Source organism: Nipponia nippon, unplaced genomic scaffold (genome assembly GCF_047370975.1).
Source record: "Nipponia nippon isolate SJK-2023a ecotype South Korea unplaced genomic scaffold, ASM4737097v1 scaffold_5, whole genome shotgun sequence".
NCBI lineage: Eukaryota > Metazoa > Chordata > Aves > Pelecaniformes > Threskiornithidae > Nipponia > Nipponia nippon.
In genome coordinates this window covers 92,348,477-92,368,295 of record NW_028262369.1, presented here as the reverse complement: position 1 = coordinate 92,368,295, position 19,819 = coordinate 92,348,477, and the positions used below count along the sequence as shown (strand labels likewise).

The window sequence follows — 19,819 nt, the reverse complement described above, 5'->3', positions numbered from 1 at the left end:
TCAGTACCACTTTGAACTTCTTCCTGGTTTGGTATAGCTTATGCTTTTTCCATAGCTTATGCTTATTACAATATTCTTACCTTAATTGCTGCTTTCTGCTTTGTGTCAGCTGCAAAATGAAACACATTGCTAGCAAAGTCACTTTTTATGCTAACAGAAAACTCGAAAAGGATGTGTCAGGTAACTACCGTTTCTCATTACAAGAGTTTTTTAATGGTTGTTTAATCAAACAACCAGAGAAAATGAAGTAGCACATTTTTCTGATTTGTACTATTTTAAAAGTTGTATATGTAATTCTTCTTAGTATCTGACATTACTTAGAGCTTTTTAAGTACTTCTGTTACCTCCTTTCTAATCTTCCTATTTTCCCTTGTGCTGCAGGATCTGAGGGAGGAATGTATAAAGTTGAAGACAAGAGTTTTTGATTTGGAACAACAGAATCGAACATTAAGCGTGCTTTTCCAGCAGAGAGTCAAACCAGCTTCTGACCTCCTTCTTCAGGTAGGAAATGGCCTTTGCAGAAAGAAAGCTATGAGCTTTATATTTCTCACAATTATAAAATATTTTTCTTCTTTTTAAGGTTATGTCAATAAGCAGGAAATGACAGCTGATAGATTTAATATATTAGAAGAATATCCGTTATCTGTAATCTGATACCATTGAAACGGAAAGTGTACACCAATGAGCTATGGCTGCATATTATGTGCAAATGTGGAGAAAGGAGCACACCTGCAGAGTAACTTACTTTTTTAGGTGCTTCTTCACTATGATAAATGGAATGATATGGGTTCATTATCCCTCTGCAGGGGAGAAGCTCAGATTCCTTAACATTCTGCTTGATGGTGAACAGTGTAATTTCCTGTGAGAAGACAGCCCATTTATTTAACTTTTGCCATATGTGTTACAAGGACTTAAGTACATCTTCACAGGCTTAGAGTGATTTTTTTTCCAGTGTTTTGTGGGAGGATATAGCTGAGAAACCAAATGACCCATCTCCCACTCCTTTGCCATTCTGGAATAACAGAAGATGTTTCAGTATCCCTTTTCATTTGGCAAAGTCCATTATTGTGAATTAATCCATGGCTTTGTCATCCTTTTGTAGAAGTAGAATTGCTTTGCAGGAGTTCCAACAAATCTGACCATGAGCTAGGAGAACAGTAAATGAGGACTAATTAAAACTTTGCAGGTTTCTAACAATAGGGCAAATTCTGGTTTTAGCAGTGTATTTTATTTCTTATTAGAGAAAAATTCATTCATTTTGGAGGAGAAATTTGGGTCATGTCAGCTAGGTAGGTGATATTAAATGTGTATCTTATTTAAATCCTCTGATGCTGTGCATCTCAAAGTAAAATTGGGTCCTTGCACTGTTGCTTCACGGCTGAGGGCTGATAACTCTCATCAGCTTGGGCTGTTTTTTGAGGAAACATGGTCTGCTCACTAACTGGTGCTTAAAGGCAAGGGAATCCCCACGGTGAGGGCAAATAGCTATACTTACTTACTGTAAAAGTCTAAAGCACAGGCAGAGTGGTGTCAGGTCACCATCACAGGGATCTGGGTTCTTGTGTTATCCTCAGGTTCTTGTTCTGTCTCTTGATTTTGTGTTGATTTAGGTATTGCTAGGTCAAGACCGTCTCTTTTCTGATTTCTTCTCCCTTGCCCCCTGCTTTCTTTCCTGTTTGTTCATCCTTCATAGACTCCTGTGTAGGACTGATTTATCTTTATCCATTCAGAGTTTCTGACACATCCACCACAGCATGGACCTTTATTGCTCACTTCTGCTCTTGACAGTCACATCACCTGCTTCTTCTTCCTGGTTTGTTTGGGTTTTTTTTTCTTTCTTTCTTTTTTCTGTTTCCAAAGTGTCTGACTCTAGTCTATGTTAGTATTGGGTTAGATTGCACAGAAGTCATACGTTGCACATTCTTTATTACAGATATGGCTCTTCTTCCCAGTTCCTTGTGTGGCAACAATAAAGCCAGCTTATTCTGGGATCCGTTACAGAAGTGTTAGATAGCATCTGAAAAGTGAGATCAATGCTTTGACTTGAGTTCCTTGAAACTGGTTTGTGTCACTGCTGTGAAAGAAGTTGAAAGAGATGAACCTGCATCAAGTAGAAGAAAGAACCAAATAATCTAGCAGGTTTTCCTGAGGGATTCAAACTATTTACATCATTGTTCCTGCACAGTTTGGCAGGAACTAATGTGTATAGATTTTTTTCCCCCTTTTCACTTGCTTTGTCTTTATTGGCTGAGGAGGAAAGAAAATTAAGATCATTCGCAAAGTCCAGGTCTCCCAGACAGCAGCAAAATTTGCTGTTATGTCCCTACTCTTGCTATTAACAGATTTTAATTCCCCTGAGGAAAACAAGCAGAGAACAAGTTGTAGTGTACATCAGAAAATGAAGAACTTCTGTTAAAATGCATCATATGTCAATTTTTACCAAAAAAAACCCCCAAACAGTAAATTTGTGAGTTTCCAGAAATGTATTTATCCTCTAACTGTACTCCAGACTTGAATAAATGGTGTGTAGTCTGTGATCTTGCAGTTCGAGATGTGAAATCTGAAGAAGGACTGAAATTAAGCAAATGTTGTTGTGTGCCTGCATAGAATTGAAGCACAGTTTGGATTATGTCTTCTTGGAAGTGCATACATCCCAGATTTAGAGCAGTAGCTAAATATTTGTTTAAATCTGTCACTCTGCAGAAGAGTACTAAATATGTGGTTAAGGACATTCCTGTTAAATCATGACCCTAATCAAAGTGAATGGGCAAATACTGCTGGGGGTGGGCGGCAGGGACACACACACATGGTGTTAATTTCACCTTTCCTCTACCGTCTGATACAATACAGTTCAATTTTATTTACATGCTGATCTCATCCTGGGAGTATTCACATTCAGTACAATTAAAAATCTTGAAGAATGATGCAGAAGAGGGTAAAAGACAAAAATAAATAGTATTAGTTACTTTTTCTGTGTAGCAGCTTCTGTGATTTGATTGTATATTACCGTCAAATTATTCTGTAATTGCCATTAGAAGACTCTTGTATTACAGAGTAAGCTTATTTTTAAAACATAAACATTCTTGACATCTTAGATTTCAACAGAAACAGAGATTTCTTTAAAAAAAAAAAGATTTCACCATTGCCCTAGTTTTTTTTTAAATTTCATTTTAAGCAAATATATGTTTCGGGTGTCTTCATCTTAGAAATCAGATAATTCACATTTTTTGCAATGAAGAGATTGGTACTAGTGTTCTGAATTTGACTGCAGAATAATGGCCCATGTACCGTACCAATTGCACTATGTTGTTTTTCCTCATGCTTCTCACACAGATCAAAAGAAAAACTGATTTCTACCAATTTAAAAAAAAATCATGTAGTAAGGTTTTCATGACTGCTTCAGGAATCCTTCACTATTATTAAAAGTATTACACTTTCATGCATTTACAAGAAGTGTAAGCACTCATGAAATCAAAGGGCCTAGTAGTATTTTAAGAGAAATATGCGTGTTTTCTTGAGGCATGTGATTATGTATATTGCCATATAAGTTCTTTGCTACTAGAAATTTTGGTGTGCTTACTGCTTGTAGGGAGAGTGACACAGAGGATATGTCACTCCTGTCATGAAAAGATTCAGTAACGCCGATGCAAAATGTAAGGAGGAAAAAGAGATAACTCAAGCTTTTTTTTTTTTTTTGTCACCTCTTTTGTATTGTAGATGATTTTAAGAGCTACCCTGTCTTTCTGGGGATATTCTTTCTAGTTGAAGGGTGTGATTTACAGAGCCAGCATTAGGGTAGATAAATAAAGAGGAGCCTGATCATCTATTTTTTTTTATTTTATTTTATTCAGCCAATCTCTCTTCTTAAAATGAAGCAGCCTTGGAAAAGTGTTTCTGTCTCAGCACCATCTGAGGAAGAGCAATAGTTTTAGTTCAAATCTAGCACAGAGGAGTAGCTTCTGCCCAAGCCGCCTTCATTTTCCTCAGTTAATGTGGTTGCTAAAAAGAGATGAAATTCTGCCTGTCATAGTAAGAGACATTTGGGAAAAGAAAACCAGGAGCTCCATTTTAGTGAGCCGCCTTGTATTTCATCTGGCAGTGGGAGAAATAGTTGGGAATAATGGACTTAAGATTTAAAATTGGGTAGAGAGAAACTGGTTGGAAGTGAAGAGGGAAATTTGTGGAGGTGATATACAGAAGGTTGCTGAAGGGATAAGATAAATCCAAAGAGAGGATACAAGAATAGGAATAAGAAGCCTTAGATGAAACTTAATACTTCTGCTTTGCCCACGGCCATGTATAGCATCTACGAAACATTTTTAAATGTAAATGTCAATATCACTGTATTTCCATCTTTGCCTTATTTTTTCTAAATGATGCAGTATTTTCTTCGAAGAAACTTTAAACTACTGAAATCACCAAATTATAGAGTTTTTCCACTTCTTAGCTATGTTGTCTCACAGACTTGTTTTGACTTTATCGGGTATAGGCTGCTCAGTCTTGAGACACAGATCTTTTCATAGATCTTTTCCTTCTAGTTAGCCCTCTTTTTCCACTCCTACCTGTAAATATAACCAATGACATTGAACCTGAGTCTGATACTACATGTGCTCCTTTTACAACAATGATGACTTCTATAAAGTTACTGAGGATAACAGGGGTCAGGGTAGATAGATATCTTCTGATGATAGATGTCGCAGTAATTTGTTTATATTGTGTATCTCTGTTTACATAAATTCAACGTGTTTGTTAGCTGAATTCTTCCCATGGATGAAGACTTGCTTTCACTTTTCACCCAGAAGTTTGCTGTCACAGGTTTTTTATAAAGCATGCAGGCAACCTTCAGTGAAATGTGTTAAAAAGTGGCAAGTAACAACATTTATTGAGTTGATTTATTTATTAAATAAGTAATAAAATTTTCATAGTTGGGGAAGTATAAAATAATATTTCTAATCATAAGATTTACAGTATCTCTGATCCTAAACTGTATTTTCATTGCCATTTTATTTCCATCATAAAAATTCTACTTTATCAACTTCAGAACAAAGCAGGGAGGACTCTTAAAGCATCTATTTTCTCCTTGTGTTTCTCTGGCTAGATTAGTTTCATCTATTACCGTCCTGGTTTAACTCTAGCCGGCAACTAAGCACCACACAGCCACTCACTCACTTCCCCGCTGGTGGGATGGGGGAGAGAATTGGAAGAATAAAAGTGAGAAGACTCGTGGGTTGAGATAAAGACAGTTTAATAGGTAAAGCAAAAGCCGCACGCGCAAGCAAAGCAAAACAAGGAATTCATTCACTCCTTCCCATGGGCAGGGAGGTGTTCAGCCATCGCCAGGGAAGCAGGGCTCCATCCCGCATAATGGTGACTTGGGAAGACAAACGCCATCACCCTGAATGTCCCCCCCTTCCTTCTTCTTCCCCCAGCTCTGTATGCTGAGCATGACGCCATATGGTGTGGGACAGCCCTGTGGGCAGTTGGGGTCAGCTGTCCCAGCCGTGCCCCCTCCCAGCTTCTTGTGCCCCCCCAGCCTCCTCGCTGGTGGGGTGGGGTGAGAGGCAGGAAAGGCCTCGACTCTGTGTAAGCCCTGCTCAGCAGGAATGAAAACATCCCTGTGTTATCAACACTGTTCCCAGCACAAATCCAAAACACAGCCACATACCAGCTGCTATGAAGAAAATTAACTCCATCCCAGCTAAAACCAGCACAATTACTCATGGACCATCCACATTCTTCAATTTTATGTCTAAATTTTTTTCTGGAATGCTACAGCACAGTCTGCTGAATTCTCAGAAGGTCAATTTAAATAATAACTGCTTTGTTATAACTGCATTGATAGTAGCTCTTTTAATAACCTGACAACTATGCCCTGACATATGAGATAGAGTGTAGCTGTACATACTTGGAAACAGTTGTACAACTTAGCAGGAAGGGGTAAATTGCACCAACGACATTATTATATATGGGAAGAAAAAGAAGGCAATTAATTGCCCTAGCACCTGACAAAAGGAGATGGAATATCTGGTCTCAGAGTCTGACCTCTGGTTCAGACATCATTAGACATGATGATGTCTGAATGCAGAAGGTTAAAAGTGAAGTTGCATTGCTTTACAGCAATCAAATATACGAAATATTTAAGTATTTCAGAAAGTAAGTATCTGAGGGTTTGAAATTAAAACGAAAGATCTTCACACACCGTTAGAAAACAGTTTGTCAGCAGTCCAAAGTATATTTAAATAACTGGATCGTTATATGCTGAGCAGCGGCATAATTCCCATCTAACAAAAGCCAGCTACTAGTCCTGCCTTGTGCCTCTGGGCTCTTCAGAGAGCAGGCAGACTTGAGACCAAGATCAGCAAATTGTATTTGAAGTTTTGAAGCTCCTGCACTTGACCTGCTTATTTTCATACTTCACATTTGTTCCTTTGTATCCATCAGATTGTCAGAACAAACTCTGTCCTTTTCTTCTCAGTAAACATATAAATATAAATCAGGTGTTGTAGTATCTGTAGTGATATTTACTTGGGAATCAGGACTGGTAGCTTGAAGGAGAAATCAATTTCAGATCTGCTAATTGTTTCAGCAGTAGTGGAAAACCGCTTAAAAGTAACAACAATCTCAAGGGCTGTATCAACAGACAAAAAGGTAATCACATACATTTAAAGCATTTTTTAGATATATTAAGTTTAAACTAGTACATTAAACTTTATGCAAGAATTACATTGCCAGTAGAGCACCTACAAAGAAATGAGGTGGTGGATTTCACACCATTTGCAGTTCTCAAAAGATTTCAGGCCGTAGCCCTGCTGGAGTGCTTTCTCCAGATCAAGGCTACCAAAAGTTCACAATTACTGTCACGAAGATCCTGTCCCAAGAAAAAGCATCCAGTCTTGTAGCAGTCAGAAATGATAAGAACGCTTCTGTGTATCAGGAATCAAGATAGCAATCTAGTAAGGAACACTCAAAGATTTTTGAGACTTGCAAGAACAACTTAAAGGAACATTCCTTCCTGTGAAGATGCTGATGTCATTATTTCCAGTCTTGCATTATCTCAGTAAACTGGTACCTACTTTCTATTTTTGTCATGTCCTCACTCACCAATAACATCTGAGAAGACAAATACAAAGCTTCAAATCTCTGTATCTCATCTCAGCTTAAATCATCAACATGTAATAATACATTGTAAACCATATTTCTTACTTGCCCTGTTTGCAGCTCCAAATATACGCTGAAGAAACATTACAGAAATAAAGTGTTCATGAGAGCCTAATGGTTAGATCAATGGGTGACCAAAGTCAGTGATGAGAGAAGGAAAGGAAATAGCCCCCTCCAGAGAAGCTCCATCTAACCTCCCGAAGTTAAGCTTCTAGTTTTGAATGAACAGCAGCAGCATAATACCTGAAAGAATGAGGCTGATATCTGATATCCAGCCAGCTCTGGAAGGAGGCTCTGAGATAAGCAGATTTTGGGGAGCGCACTGAGAATCACTGGATGTCATCCACAGCAGTGGCTCTCTACAGGCCATCTCTAGTCACAGGGACTTACGCTTGTAAGTGTGTAAATCACAGCCGCAGGGTGTAGACGTCCAAGAAGCTTTGTGAGATCCCTTGAGCGAAATGGCTGAGGTGGCTTTTCTTGTCCCTCAAGAACACCAGTCTGTAACATGGGGGAATCCTGGTGTGCTCTTTTCTGACTAGGGAAACTATAAATCTTTCATTCTTGAAGTAAAATATTTGTCAGAATGATTTGCTGGAACTAAATCTAATTCAGGCTGATAAAGGAACATCACAAAAATTTTTGTTATAGACTGTGGCATGATGTATGGGAGGAGAGGTAGGGCATTATCCCTCACAACATTTAAAACTAAAGCAAACAAAGCACAGCTAGAGGTTCAGTGGAGAACAGTATTTTATTATGGGGGCGTTAGATCAACTGACCTGATAGGTCTGCTCCATCTGTAATTTGTGTTTTGGTGATCTCCCTTCTTGTCAGACTGTTGTCCCTTATTTCAGCACCTAAATTCTTACCAATTTGCTCTCAAACAAAAAGCAAATATTAACTAAAGTCACTAGGAATGTAGTTCTGATGAGAATGACAATGCTTTTAAGAGAAAATTACCCCCAACTGCTAGAATTTCATATGTCCAGGTACTTTAACTAGCCTTGAGAGGTTCCAAAGAAAAGCACTGAAAGGCTTTCCATATCTACACAAACATGACATTTTGTGATACAATTTTAAATATCTAATTTTCAGATACCAAATCTAAAAATTAGCTTTTTCCATTATCCTTATGATGATAAGTTGCTACAGAGATACCAAAAACAGTAAATCAAATGAGCAAATAATCTCTTGGAAAGCCCTAGTGATCTTTGGTGAAGTATTTATGAATGATTTTGAGGAGAGCAATATTTTTTAAGTTTTGAAGAAATGTATAAGCATTGTTCTGAAGAGCGAAGACAGTTTTTCAGAGTAAGCACATGTTAAGAGAACTGTGGGGCTGTACTGATGTGACAGGCCTTAACAATGAAAGTAAGATTTGACTGCCTATTTTTTAGATAACGAAAAATATGCAACTGACACTGGGTGAACCATAGAGTTCTCTTTATGTTCTGCAGGGATTTTTATTATCAGTGATGATACACATAGTGGCAGGAATCCAATATGGCATTTGAAACCCTAAGCAAGTATGTGGGCAGACTCGTTAAGTACAAGAATGTTTTTCATGGTTTTTCCTATTACTGTGTACATTCAGTATGGGAATAAATTCAAGAAAAAAGAAAGAGTTCCACAATGCGAAATAGTATTGCGGTATTCCTTTCCAACCTTGTCCTGTGCTTCAAACTTCTAATAAGCATTAAAAAGATAAGCTTTTTTATTCCATGCAGTTATATTTAACTTATAGCAATGCTTAACCTGTTGGATGCTATTCCGGCCTGCTCTGTTTGCTGAGTGTATTAGCGACTTTTCATGTAAATCCCTGCATAAATGGTTAAGTATGAGTGTAGAGGCTGGTTATAGGCAGCCCTTATTCTAGATTGTGAACTTTGTTAAAACTCTATGAGTTACTCATGTGTTTATGTTTTGTGTGACGAATAGATCCATTTTTTTGTCTGATATGTTTCTGGTTTTGAAGTTTACAATTATTTTTTTTTTACATATTTGGTATATTTAAGTCAAGAGTCATCCTTTCAGGTTTCCTTTCTAAATGGAAAAATCTTTCTCACTGACATTCTAATAGCAAAAATTAGCATGGACTTGTTCTAATGTTATCACAGCATGTGATGTGGTAAGTACAAACCACGTGTTACATATAAACGTGTAAGTTCTTGTCATCAGGTCAACTTTTAAAGCCTCCCCATTTTGGATTTCACAGTGGAATAAAATAGTAGCCACTGCAAGCCCTGCTTAAATACAATCTGCACAAACAACAGGTGTGCTAGATAATTGTTTTCTCATCATGGTGCATATTTCACACTCCATAACTCCCAAATGAAATACCAAAAGAATGCATAAAATTAAATGATTCAAAGATTTAGAGGTCGTCTTCTTGTTGTGGTAAAGTGGGAATCTATTGAAATTCTAAAGCAGTATAGAAATATAACCATTATTATTACAGATGCGTCATTTTCTTCTTATTGCACTAATGGAGCTAAGTATGTAGTTTGTTTTTGTTTTCTTAAGATGTTGAAACTTAAATGAAGGATAACTGCAAAAGTGTGTGTATATGAAACAAATAACAATAGATAAAGGATTAATTTCATCTGTTATTACACTCACTACATATAAAGCTTCATTTATATTTTACCTTATAACTGTGGACGTGTTCCTATTATTTAAGTGTAGTGGCACTTTGCAGACATGAAGCAATATGGAATTAAGGCTCTTTTACTTAAAAATAGGTGTGCCAATAAGTACTCTACTTGGTAACATCTAAGCTGTTCAGATTATATCAGGTCAGTGTAATTTGCTAGTAATTTTAAATTATACATTCCATCAAATAAATCAAACTAACGTTATGCTAAATGGTTTATAGCACATAAGATTACTCAAAAGGTATTTTCTGTTGCCATCTGTTACAAAAAAATAGTTTTCCTGTGATATATTTTGTATGTTTTGTATACTCTTATGGATACTGCGCATAGAAGAAAGGGGTGGTAATTAGAATAAAATGCTATTCATAATGAATCATAAAACACCTACTGAACCAACCCCATCTTTTAGTATTGAATTTTACTAATGCTCTCCTTTGTTTCCCAAATGACCTATCTTCTTTAATGATGGTTTGGATACTGGTAAGATTCAAATCCTCATCCAAAGGCCATGACACTATTGACTAAATCTCTGTTGACTTCGCTGAGAATGTGAAATACTGTATTGCAAGATAAAATCAGCACGTAGATGCTCAGTGAAACTGAAGAGTCCATTAGTGCCTTAACTCTTAAATTACCATCTGGGTATCTCTCTTGATAAGGATAAGCTAAAAGGAAACGTTACCTGTGTCATTAAATCTTTAACAACGTGATATTGACAGACTTGAGTCTTTCTGTATTTTTAGCATTTTTAGATTGTATTCATGCTCATTTCTTCCTCTGGATGTGAGCAAGCCGTGTTCCATTAGTCACTAACCGATGTCTGGGTGCGGGGAGGAGCAGTGATTTGTCTGTGTCCTGTGTGCATTACAAGGGCATCTTCAACATTATGAATTAAGCTCCATCTTACTGCATTACAAGTATGGAAACCAGACTGCCAAAGTAACGGCATCTTGAATTAATATCAGTGCTTTAAAAATCTCAAATATACGCCCACTCTTCAGTTCATCTTTCTGGTATACAGTTTCAGAGATGAACTACTTAATTTTGTAGTGTTTTGATCCTAAATTTTTATATTCAGTCATATTTTAAAAGCAGAAATGCTCCATCTGGTTTTTTTCAAGTTTCCTATTACTTATGCTTAACTCCGTTTTTTTCTCCAAACAAGCCTTGTATACTTCTCCTGTACAGTAGATGCAGGCACAGGTCTAGGCACAATTATTATGGATTATAGATACTGCAAGTGTGAACATGAATCAGAGATTAGCACTGTATTTTAGAGGCTCACTTAAATTTATTCCACTAAATGGTCCTTAGGAGATCTTGACAATAATTAGAAATATGGATACTCTCAGCTCTGTTACCAGTCTTCATCAGTTCATGGGGGAATAACAAATGGAATTAACCTTTAATTTAGGTCTTTAGGTCCTTCATGCACATGGGACCAGACTTTCAGGTGTTCAGGCATTGTGTTGAGCTCTTCTAAAAATCTGGCTACTTACTTGGTGCCAAACTGGGAACTGACCCCATTTGAAATTCCTATATAATACTTCCTAAGCCCTGCTTTCATCTACCATGAAAAAACGATCAATTCACAAGGGCACAGATTCCTAATCAAATGTTGGCACCGCTTCTTCTGAGCACAGACAGCTGCCGAAAGGGTCTGCAGCTATCGGCCATCTATGCTACAGGTAAAGCTTACAGCTGCTTCAAGCCTGGGGGCAGGCTGCCCCTGGTACTGGCTGCAGGGTGGGAGAGGGGACTCTCTTCAGTGTCATCATATGCCAGGGCCTGGCGCTCCCAAGGCTGGTCCAAGTCCTAAATAGTGCTTAGAGGGCACTGTACCTTCCCTTGCAAGAGCACAGTTTGGCCCAGGAGCAATGACTGACATTTCTCATTTTCCGTTTCCTGGTATTCCTCCTGGCTACAGCAATAGGAGCGAGGTGCCGATGAACATGGGCTGTGCAGGTCTGTATCCTCATATTGTCCAGTATGGTGCATTGTTCAGTGGTTGAGTCTCCATCCCTGGAGGTATTTAAAGAACGGATAGATGTGGTGCTCGAGGACATGGTATAGTGATGGACTTGGCAGTGCTAGGTTAACGGTTGGACTCGATGATCGTAAGGGTCTTTTCCAACCTTAACGATTCTATGATTCTATGATTCTGTGATTGTTGGTACCAGCACTGCCTCTCCCACCTCACCTGTGTTTCAGCCTTACTCAGACTTCTTGGCTTGCATGGCCAGGCTGATTGCGAGATCCTTTTGCGGTTTCTCACCAGTCTGAAGTAGGTTGGTGGAATTACAGAAGTCTGAAGCCAGAATCTGAGATGCTTATTCAGATCATCAGGTCTACAGAGTGGTACACGGTCCTGCACACAAGCCCTATGATTTTTGTATATCAGAATAAATATTGCAGAACTTGAAGTGCTATTTGGAGGTCTTGTGGTCAGATTTGAGACTTTCAAGAATGAAACACCACAACACATGCCCACTGTGACCCTTTAGAAGCTTTATTTCTGAAAAGCAGCAAGAGTTTGGGAAGGCTATGGGACAATTCCTGACCTGGCAGAAATTCTTTTAATTTCAGTACAAGAAGTGGAGCCAACAATTCTTACCAGCTGGGGATCTGCCCACTTACTCTTTCTAAACCATACCTCAAGTAAGTGCGTTGAGGAAAAAGGGTAGAATAAAGTACCTTGTATCCAGGTATTCAAGAAAGCCTTCTTAAAAAGTCTCTCCTTATTTGAAATTATTCTGTCAGAGCCAAAAACAATGCATTAGAGTTGGAGAGAAAATATGTATGTAAAAGCCTTAAACTAACAATAGAAGTATTTCTTGAAATCCTCCTCCTACTTTTAAACTCCTTTCAGTCCATCTGACATTTCAACAATATTACACCAAAAAAAAAGAAAAAGAAAAGAGGGTGGAGGGATGGAGAAACCTTTTAAATGCATAATACTGAGGCAAGGAAAATACGGCTTGTTCAACATTAACCTTGACAAATTCGTGCTCTTGTCATTTAAATGAATGAACCTTTCCAGTGTGTAGCTTGCTGGACCTTGGAAGCAGCAGTGAGGAAGGACTGTAAAAATGATGCTCATCTCTCAAATTATTTTTCTGAGTAGATGAATGATTTCAATGCAATCCAAATAAGGATGAATCTGCGCACTTGAATCACCTGTTCACAGCCAATGAACTTCCGTGTGAAACAGTGCTTACCCTCCTCTGTTGCCATGTATTGATCTAAAACATCTTTCCTGAGCCTTCTCTCTCCTTTTCCTCCTACAGGCAAAAGGTTAGAGTTAGATAGTAGTATTAATTTTCCAGACATCTGCACATGTTTTAATAGCCTTTAGAAGGTTTGAAATGGTTTCTGTTTGACCACCACAGGGCTAAAATGCTATTAAGACTTAGATTGTAGCAATACATAACAATCATAGCCCCGTAGTTCAACCTGGCAATAAAAAAGCTAATTTATTTTATCGGAGATTTAAATTAATGTGATGAACTCCTTTCTCAACAGGAGCTGTAACACCACTTTTACAGAAATACCATGGCCCTGCATATTTTCAAAACCGGATAAAACACTTGCGACAAACTTTGCGTATTTATGCGGTCTGTGTGCTTTTTGAGTGTTTGCATGTGTGTTTGTGTGTTCACATAATACTACTTACCACTCCTGAGACCATGTTGTTTTTTCTGTCATATCTTCATTCTTAGCCTCATTTTTTTCTATCATCTGACTCACAGACTCAGCAGGAGGAAAGTGATTAATAGATCCAGGGCAGTCTCCAGTGTTAGCCTTTTTTTTTTTTTACCATGCGGGAACTGGAATTTTCTTGTGGGTAAAAATTATTACTGGTTAGGTAAATTGAGTTTAAAATAGCCTTTAAAATAGACATATGCAGTTAATAAGGATATTTTTGAAAATCTGTAAAAGAAATATTTAGAGCTCAGACAGTTTTCATTTCCAACTATATGCCAGAGGAAAGCTTCAGCTTATCCCATTATAAAGTGATAAAGTAGCATTTGATGGCAGCAGCTTCTGTGATAAAATGATCATGGCAGCACTGAGAATGAATCTAATAAGGGAATTGATCTGTAGATTCCAATTCTGTAAGAGCCAACATCGATCAACATAAATGTCAATAACAAGATCGTACTGAGGTCTGCCTAATTCCTTTAGATGATTTTGGGGCATAGTCAGAAAGTGAATCTGAAAATGAACTTTAAACTGTAGGAACCACAAAGACAAAGACCAAAATTATATTGTGCTGCCAGGAATATCACTGACTATCATACTATCAGCAATTTAGCAGCGTGTTGAAATTAGTGAGTAGCATTTAATCAGATAATGATTGATAATGCAATGCCTGTTATATAAGTGAGACTGAAACATCAGTACTTTTCACCTCTGTTTTTGTGTTAAAGCGTTTCTTAAATACAGTGAAATAATAAAAAACAGCCCACCTTTTTAGTGCCAAAGCATAGATAGCATGTGTAGGGCATGCCATAAAAGATTAATGGTATAGTTCTTCCTTGTCACAGGAGTTCAGTATAAAGTTGTTTCCTAGACTGATTCTGACCATGCTGAAATGTTAAGAGAAAGTGGTTTTGTTTGTGAGCAATGTAACAAGAGAAGGTGTCAGGATGTGCAGGATTCTGCCTTTCACTCCTTGACGTTCCAGAATTCATAGCACCTCCATGATGTTGGCACTCATTTAGCAAAGTGGAATTAACATATTAATTAGTATTAGATCAATACAAAGGTATTTACAAAAAGCATTTATTGTTTTGTACCAAATTAATAAGAACCAAAATACAAATATGTACTTAATAAGAGGCTCAACTCTTTGACAATACTGTTCTCACAAAACTGCTGTTTTACCATGCTCCAAGGAGTCTTCCATGAGCAAGCTCATTGAAAACATTTATTTCATTAATTATTTATATTCTGACTAGCTGATTACTGGGTCATTGATGTAAACTGTTGACTTTACAGTAATTACAAACCACAGGGATCTTTATACATACATTTTCCTAAGAAATTAAATTAGCTCATTTTGTTATTACTGCAATATTTACAGACTCCTACCGTACTGCTATTAAAATGAGAACTAACACTTTGGAGTCTCAGAGCTTGAAAACACTGATAGACTTACAAAATGAAAACTAGGATCAGAGAGGATTACTTTGTGTCTTTCAATGTAACTTTCATTTAAAGCAGTTTATAAAAATTAATAAAACTAAAGGATTTTGAACAGGAGTAATTTTAGGCTTACATTAATGTTGTCAACTCTCTGAAGAATATAGAGAGATTATGTTATTTATGTTTATGCATCAAATGTCTGCTTAATACCTCCCATTTTATACCCTAGGATATAAGTTTCCAACCTTCTGAGTTACTTTGGAATCTTATTCACTGGTTTTTGCTATCTCTGGATGGCTTGATAATAATGGAGAGCAGCAAGCCTGGAAAATCTGAAGCAGATGCAAGTGAAACCTTTGTTTTATTTTTTGTGCTGGATTTGCCTTGTTAACAGGATTTTCTGATGTAGTTTTAGCACCCTAATCTTCCACACAAATATTTGTAATATCATACCCTTGTACTTTGTCTTGGATGTTGTCAGTTAAGTCTCAGTAAACTCGCCTGGAGGATTTACCAGCAAAACTGACAAACCACTATTAATACTGGGTTTGAATTTAAAGCCTAGCATCTTCTGTAGGACCAGGCTTCTAGGTTTTTTAGCAAAGTCAGCCTAGTAGGAGGGAAAAACAACAAAAACAAATGGAAAATATCAAATTAGAACTTTCATGGAAGTATTTTTATTAGATTATTGGAAAATTCAAATCCACTTGACTTGAAATTTCTGGAATAGCTGGAAACTTCCTTTTTTTTGTACTAAGAACAGATTTAGCTTACTGAAATGTATTTTACAGTTAATCAGTTTAATACTGATTTTATGTATAACTCTGCCCCTTGTTACCACTGAGCAATACTGCAAGTTTGTGATTGTTTCCTGTATTTTACACAGCTGTAGGTAAGACCAATAAATAACAGTCTCCAACTGCCTGCTCATACCACTGTGAGAGTTATCCTGGGGTTCACTTACTGGGTATTAACACCCTCCTCCCACCAAAAATAAATCCAGCCAGCTGTAGTGGTAAGTCTCCTGCAATACAGCTGTCGAGAACCATAGCAGCAACATTTAGGGCAATAATTTTAGTTAACCTGTCAGACAGACCTTAAGAAAGAACAGAATATTAAACGTGAAAGACAACATATATATTCATACTAAATACCATGGGGTATAAGACTTCTGAGTTGCATTGCCGGTTTCAGACTGAGCTGTATAACCTTCCATGCTACACGCTTTTGCCAAATATCAAGTATCTTCAGTAACAGCTTGGTCTGTTAGAAATGGTGCCTGTAGCAACAGAGAAATAGAAAAAATAGCATAGTGTGATGCATTAGCTTTACAGTCAGAAGTTATATGTGCTTGCCTGCACAGTGTTGTATTAATAACTTCTAGAGGTCTAAGAAGTGATAAGCATGTAGTTATTTTGGGGAAGGGAGGAGTACTTTAAACGGTCAAAGGCTGTTCGTTTCCCACTCCAGTTTTATCCCCAGTCCTGTACGTGGTTAAATACAGCCCAATGGTAGGAGAAAGGAGTTACTGGACAACTTGACTCCATATCACATGTTCTCCTAAGTATCTCCTGTGACAAACTCCTGTTACCCATATTGCAGAGCTTTATTCCCTTTCTCTAGGAAGTGTTTCGCAGCAAAAGAACAGGGCCAGAACAGAGCTCTGGTGAACCTCTAGTTGCTCCTGTGTTTCACTGATACTTTGCTTTTCCATGGCTGCTAGTTGATGCAAAATTTTGGTGCACAGGTACAGATTGATTGGTTGTGTTCGCTATATGTGCAAGTGAAAATATGAGTCTAAATATTTGTTGCAAAATAATCTCATATAGTCAAACGTGTGTGTTTTACCTGTAAGCATGTAACAAATTTTGTAAAGGAAAGATAGAAATCCAGAAGCATAGAATTATTGAACTGTTATGTTACTACCAGTGAGTATGAACGTGGACTCAGAATGCTGCCCTAATGCTGTGAGCGAGAAAAGTTAGTATCTGAACCTCGTGTTTCTTCCTTTGAAAATGCTCTTTTTTTAAAACCCCCCACCCGCCACCCTGGAATAACAGTTGTTTTCTTATTTCCTCATCCTTTAAAGTTTCGTCTCTTTTTAACGCACTTGTGAAAATCTAGAGAGACATACACCGATATGGATGTTTCTGTGTAGCTTATAAGATAAGGCCATGTTTTGTTCCCAGAACTGGCACAAAAAAAATCATGTTATTAACTGTTTACTTCTGGGCAGAAATACAAGAATATGATTGTGCATAGGGGACCTTATTTCATGTAAAGGCACTGCTGAAAAGTGGTAAAAAGGACAGGAATGTTTCTGTACATGCTGTATTCTGCAGCTGAACCACCATAATGCCAGACTTCATGTTAGTCTCAAATATTTGTAAGAAATAGCCACAGTCAGAAGTAACTTCACACTGTTAGGATAAATGATGATTGCAAAGCAAATTATTAGAGAATTAGAAGGAAATAAGCACAGCTGTTTCCACAGTGAAATGTCCTTGAAATTACCCTAAAGGATCTAGGTATAAAAAGGAACCTGGGATGGCATATACCATGCACAAGAACTCTGCTGGGAAGCTGCCTTTCTTCACATGCAGTAAGTAGCTGGAAAGATGAAGGCAAGTTCCCAGCCAAGCTGGTTAACTAGTGGAAAGTGCTCAGTATGACAATTGCTATTGCCATTATAAACTGTGAAAATGGAAAGAATAATTTTCTTTTACTACAAAGTTAAACATTGATGGCCATGAATTTCTGTTTATAGGAAGTGACTAGTAGGAGACATAATTCTGGATTTGCTATTAAATATATAATTTCCAAGAGCTGAAAAAATTATTATAATTTTATTTTCATGACATCAATTATATGCAATAAACCATCAGGCACTGCTGTATGTGCACAGTATACAATTGCAAGTACATTTCCTATGTTAGTGATTATTAGAATTAAATAAAATGGAAGCATCTTTTTGCAGCTTTCATTTTTGCTTCATACTTGGCTGTTTTATGTTGACAACCACTTGTTCTGCTCTCTTTAGAAAGCAGAATTACCATATGTCAAAAGCATATGTATTACAAACTCTGATTTTTCTAAAAGCAAAATCTATTTCTGATTTCAGAAGTTTTATTATTTTTTCCTTATACTTAACTTTCTTCTTTATTGCAGAGGATTTAGTATATGAGAAGTTCACACTTCATACTTTGAATAGCGCGTGTTCTTAATCTAGGTAACTTCTGATGGAATAGGTGAAGGATATTCTCTCATCTCCAGCTGAACATCCCCTCTGCAACATATCTAAGGACTAAAAGAATCAAGATTTAGTTTCATGACGGATTATATTTCTTCATAAACTAATACTATGTAAATTGCATACCTAATCATATTTTTTTCTTTCTTTGGTCTGCTATCTCCTATGGCGTAATGGAAATGTAGTAGAGAGTACTATTTCTGTAAGACCTTTGAAACTAAAGCTCATCCTAGATGTGATTACTTCCTAGCTGCACTCTGCTTCTGATGGATATGACAGTTAAAGATGAACAAGGGAACAGGAAGAGTGAGACGGGTCAGATGACGGTGAAAGAAAGTCAGCTAGAAAGAGCTCTTGTCTTTCATGAGCCTCTGTCACACCTGTAAAGAGATCACCATATCAGCACTCTGCCTGTGTTGCACATTTTTTTGCACGTTTTTGGTCGAGTTGCTAAGGCTTAACTCATTTAGTACAACAGGGGTAGAACTGGAGCTGCCTGTGGACTTGAGGGGAATCTTCTTTGTGCAGAGAATGATGAAAAATGAGTGGTGTGAAGGCTGCAGAAAAGGTATCCCCTGCCACTCCGATTGCAATGGTCAAGTTATATAGGAGAGCAGTCCAGAGCATGCCTGTTCAGGTTTGTGATGCCCCAGGTAACAGCAGAGATGGGAGGAGGCCACACGCACCGAACAGACATTTACAGCTCTGGCACGGAGCACCAGGATGAAAATGTCTCCTTAGAACCTAGAGAGAGAATTTCTTTCTTGTGAATGATGGACTTTGGCTCATGTGAGAAAAGCAAAGCCAATTGATTTAATAGCAATTAACTCATCCAGTATTGGAGAGCCGTGTACAGTTTGGCATAATTCATTGAAAATTGTTCTGGCAATGCTGCAGGCCATTAGGCGTTTCAAAACGGAGATGGGAACTGATAGATATTCTGCACAGATACAGTCAAGAGGCACAATAGGTAGGGGAGTCTCTCTGTAATATTGCCTCATGCCAGCCGGCAGTAGCCTTCTTTTATCTTCCTAGAAAGCCTTAATAAGGGTGCTGCTGGGGGGAGGGGGAACTGGCCTAGTATTTGATGGATTGGTTATCTGCCTGCCAGATAATTGTATTTCCTATTGCACTTGATATAATAGGTTTTCACCTAAATTATCAATTACTTTGTTTTTATTTTTTACGTGGCTAACGGGAGTTAATCTTGACATTGAGCCGCAAAGGACACGGCCTTTTCTGCATCAATCTCACAGGTGAAGGAGGAGCTTTTCTGCTACTGGTCACAGGCAGCCACAGAGAGGCCCTTTCTGCTCTGTCCTGGCCTTTGTACCTCTCAGCACCCACTTTCTGTAGAGACATGGGTCTGGTCTAGCTAAGATGCTATGAACTTTTTAGTCCGCACCTGCCCTGGCAGTGCTCAGTACAGGATAATTTCCAAGCAAGTTGGCCCAGCCCACACTGTATGCAAACCGTAAGGGGTTTCTGTTCTGCGATCCAGTGCTCCTGACGGTTTCATGTGTTCAGAGGGTCCCAGCCGTTCCCCACCGTGTACAAATATTGCCCGGTTTCCTGTTATCGTTATATAGGGCACCAACAAATGGGG

At 37.9% G+C, this 19,819-nt stretch overlaps 1 protein-coding gene across 1 annotated transcript in view; it reads left to right on the top strand.

The window, feature by feature from the left end:
* The window catches only part of NCKAP5 (NCK associated protein 5), a 406,910-nt gene that overhangs the window by 315,551 nt on the left and 71,540 nt on the right, over positions 1–19,819 (top strand). Inside the window, exon 11 of the mRNA XM_087733741.1 lies at positions 382–501. Within this exon, the coding sequence (XP_087589867.1) occupies positions 382–501 (120 nt within the window). The remainder of the gene's footprint in view (positions 1–381; positions 502–19,819) is intronic.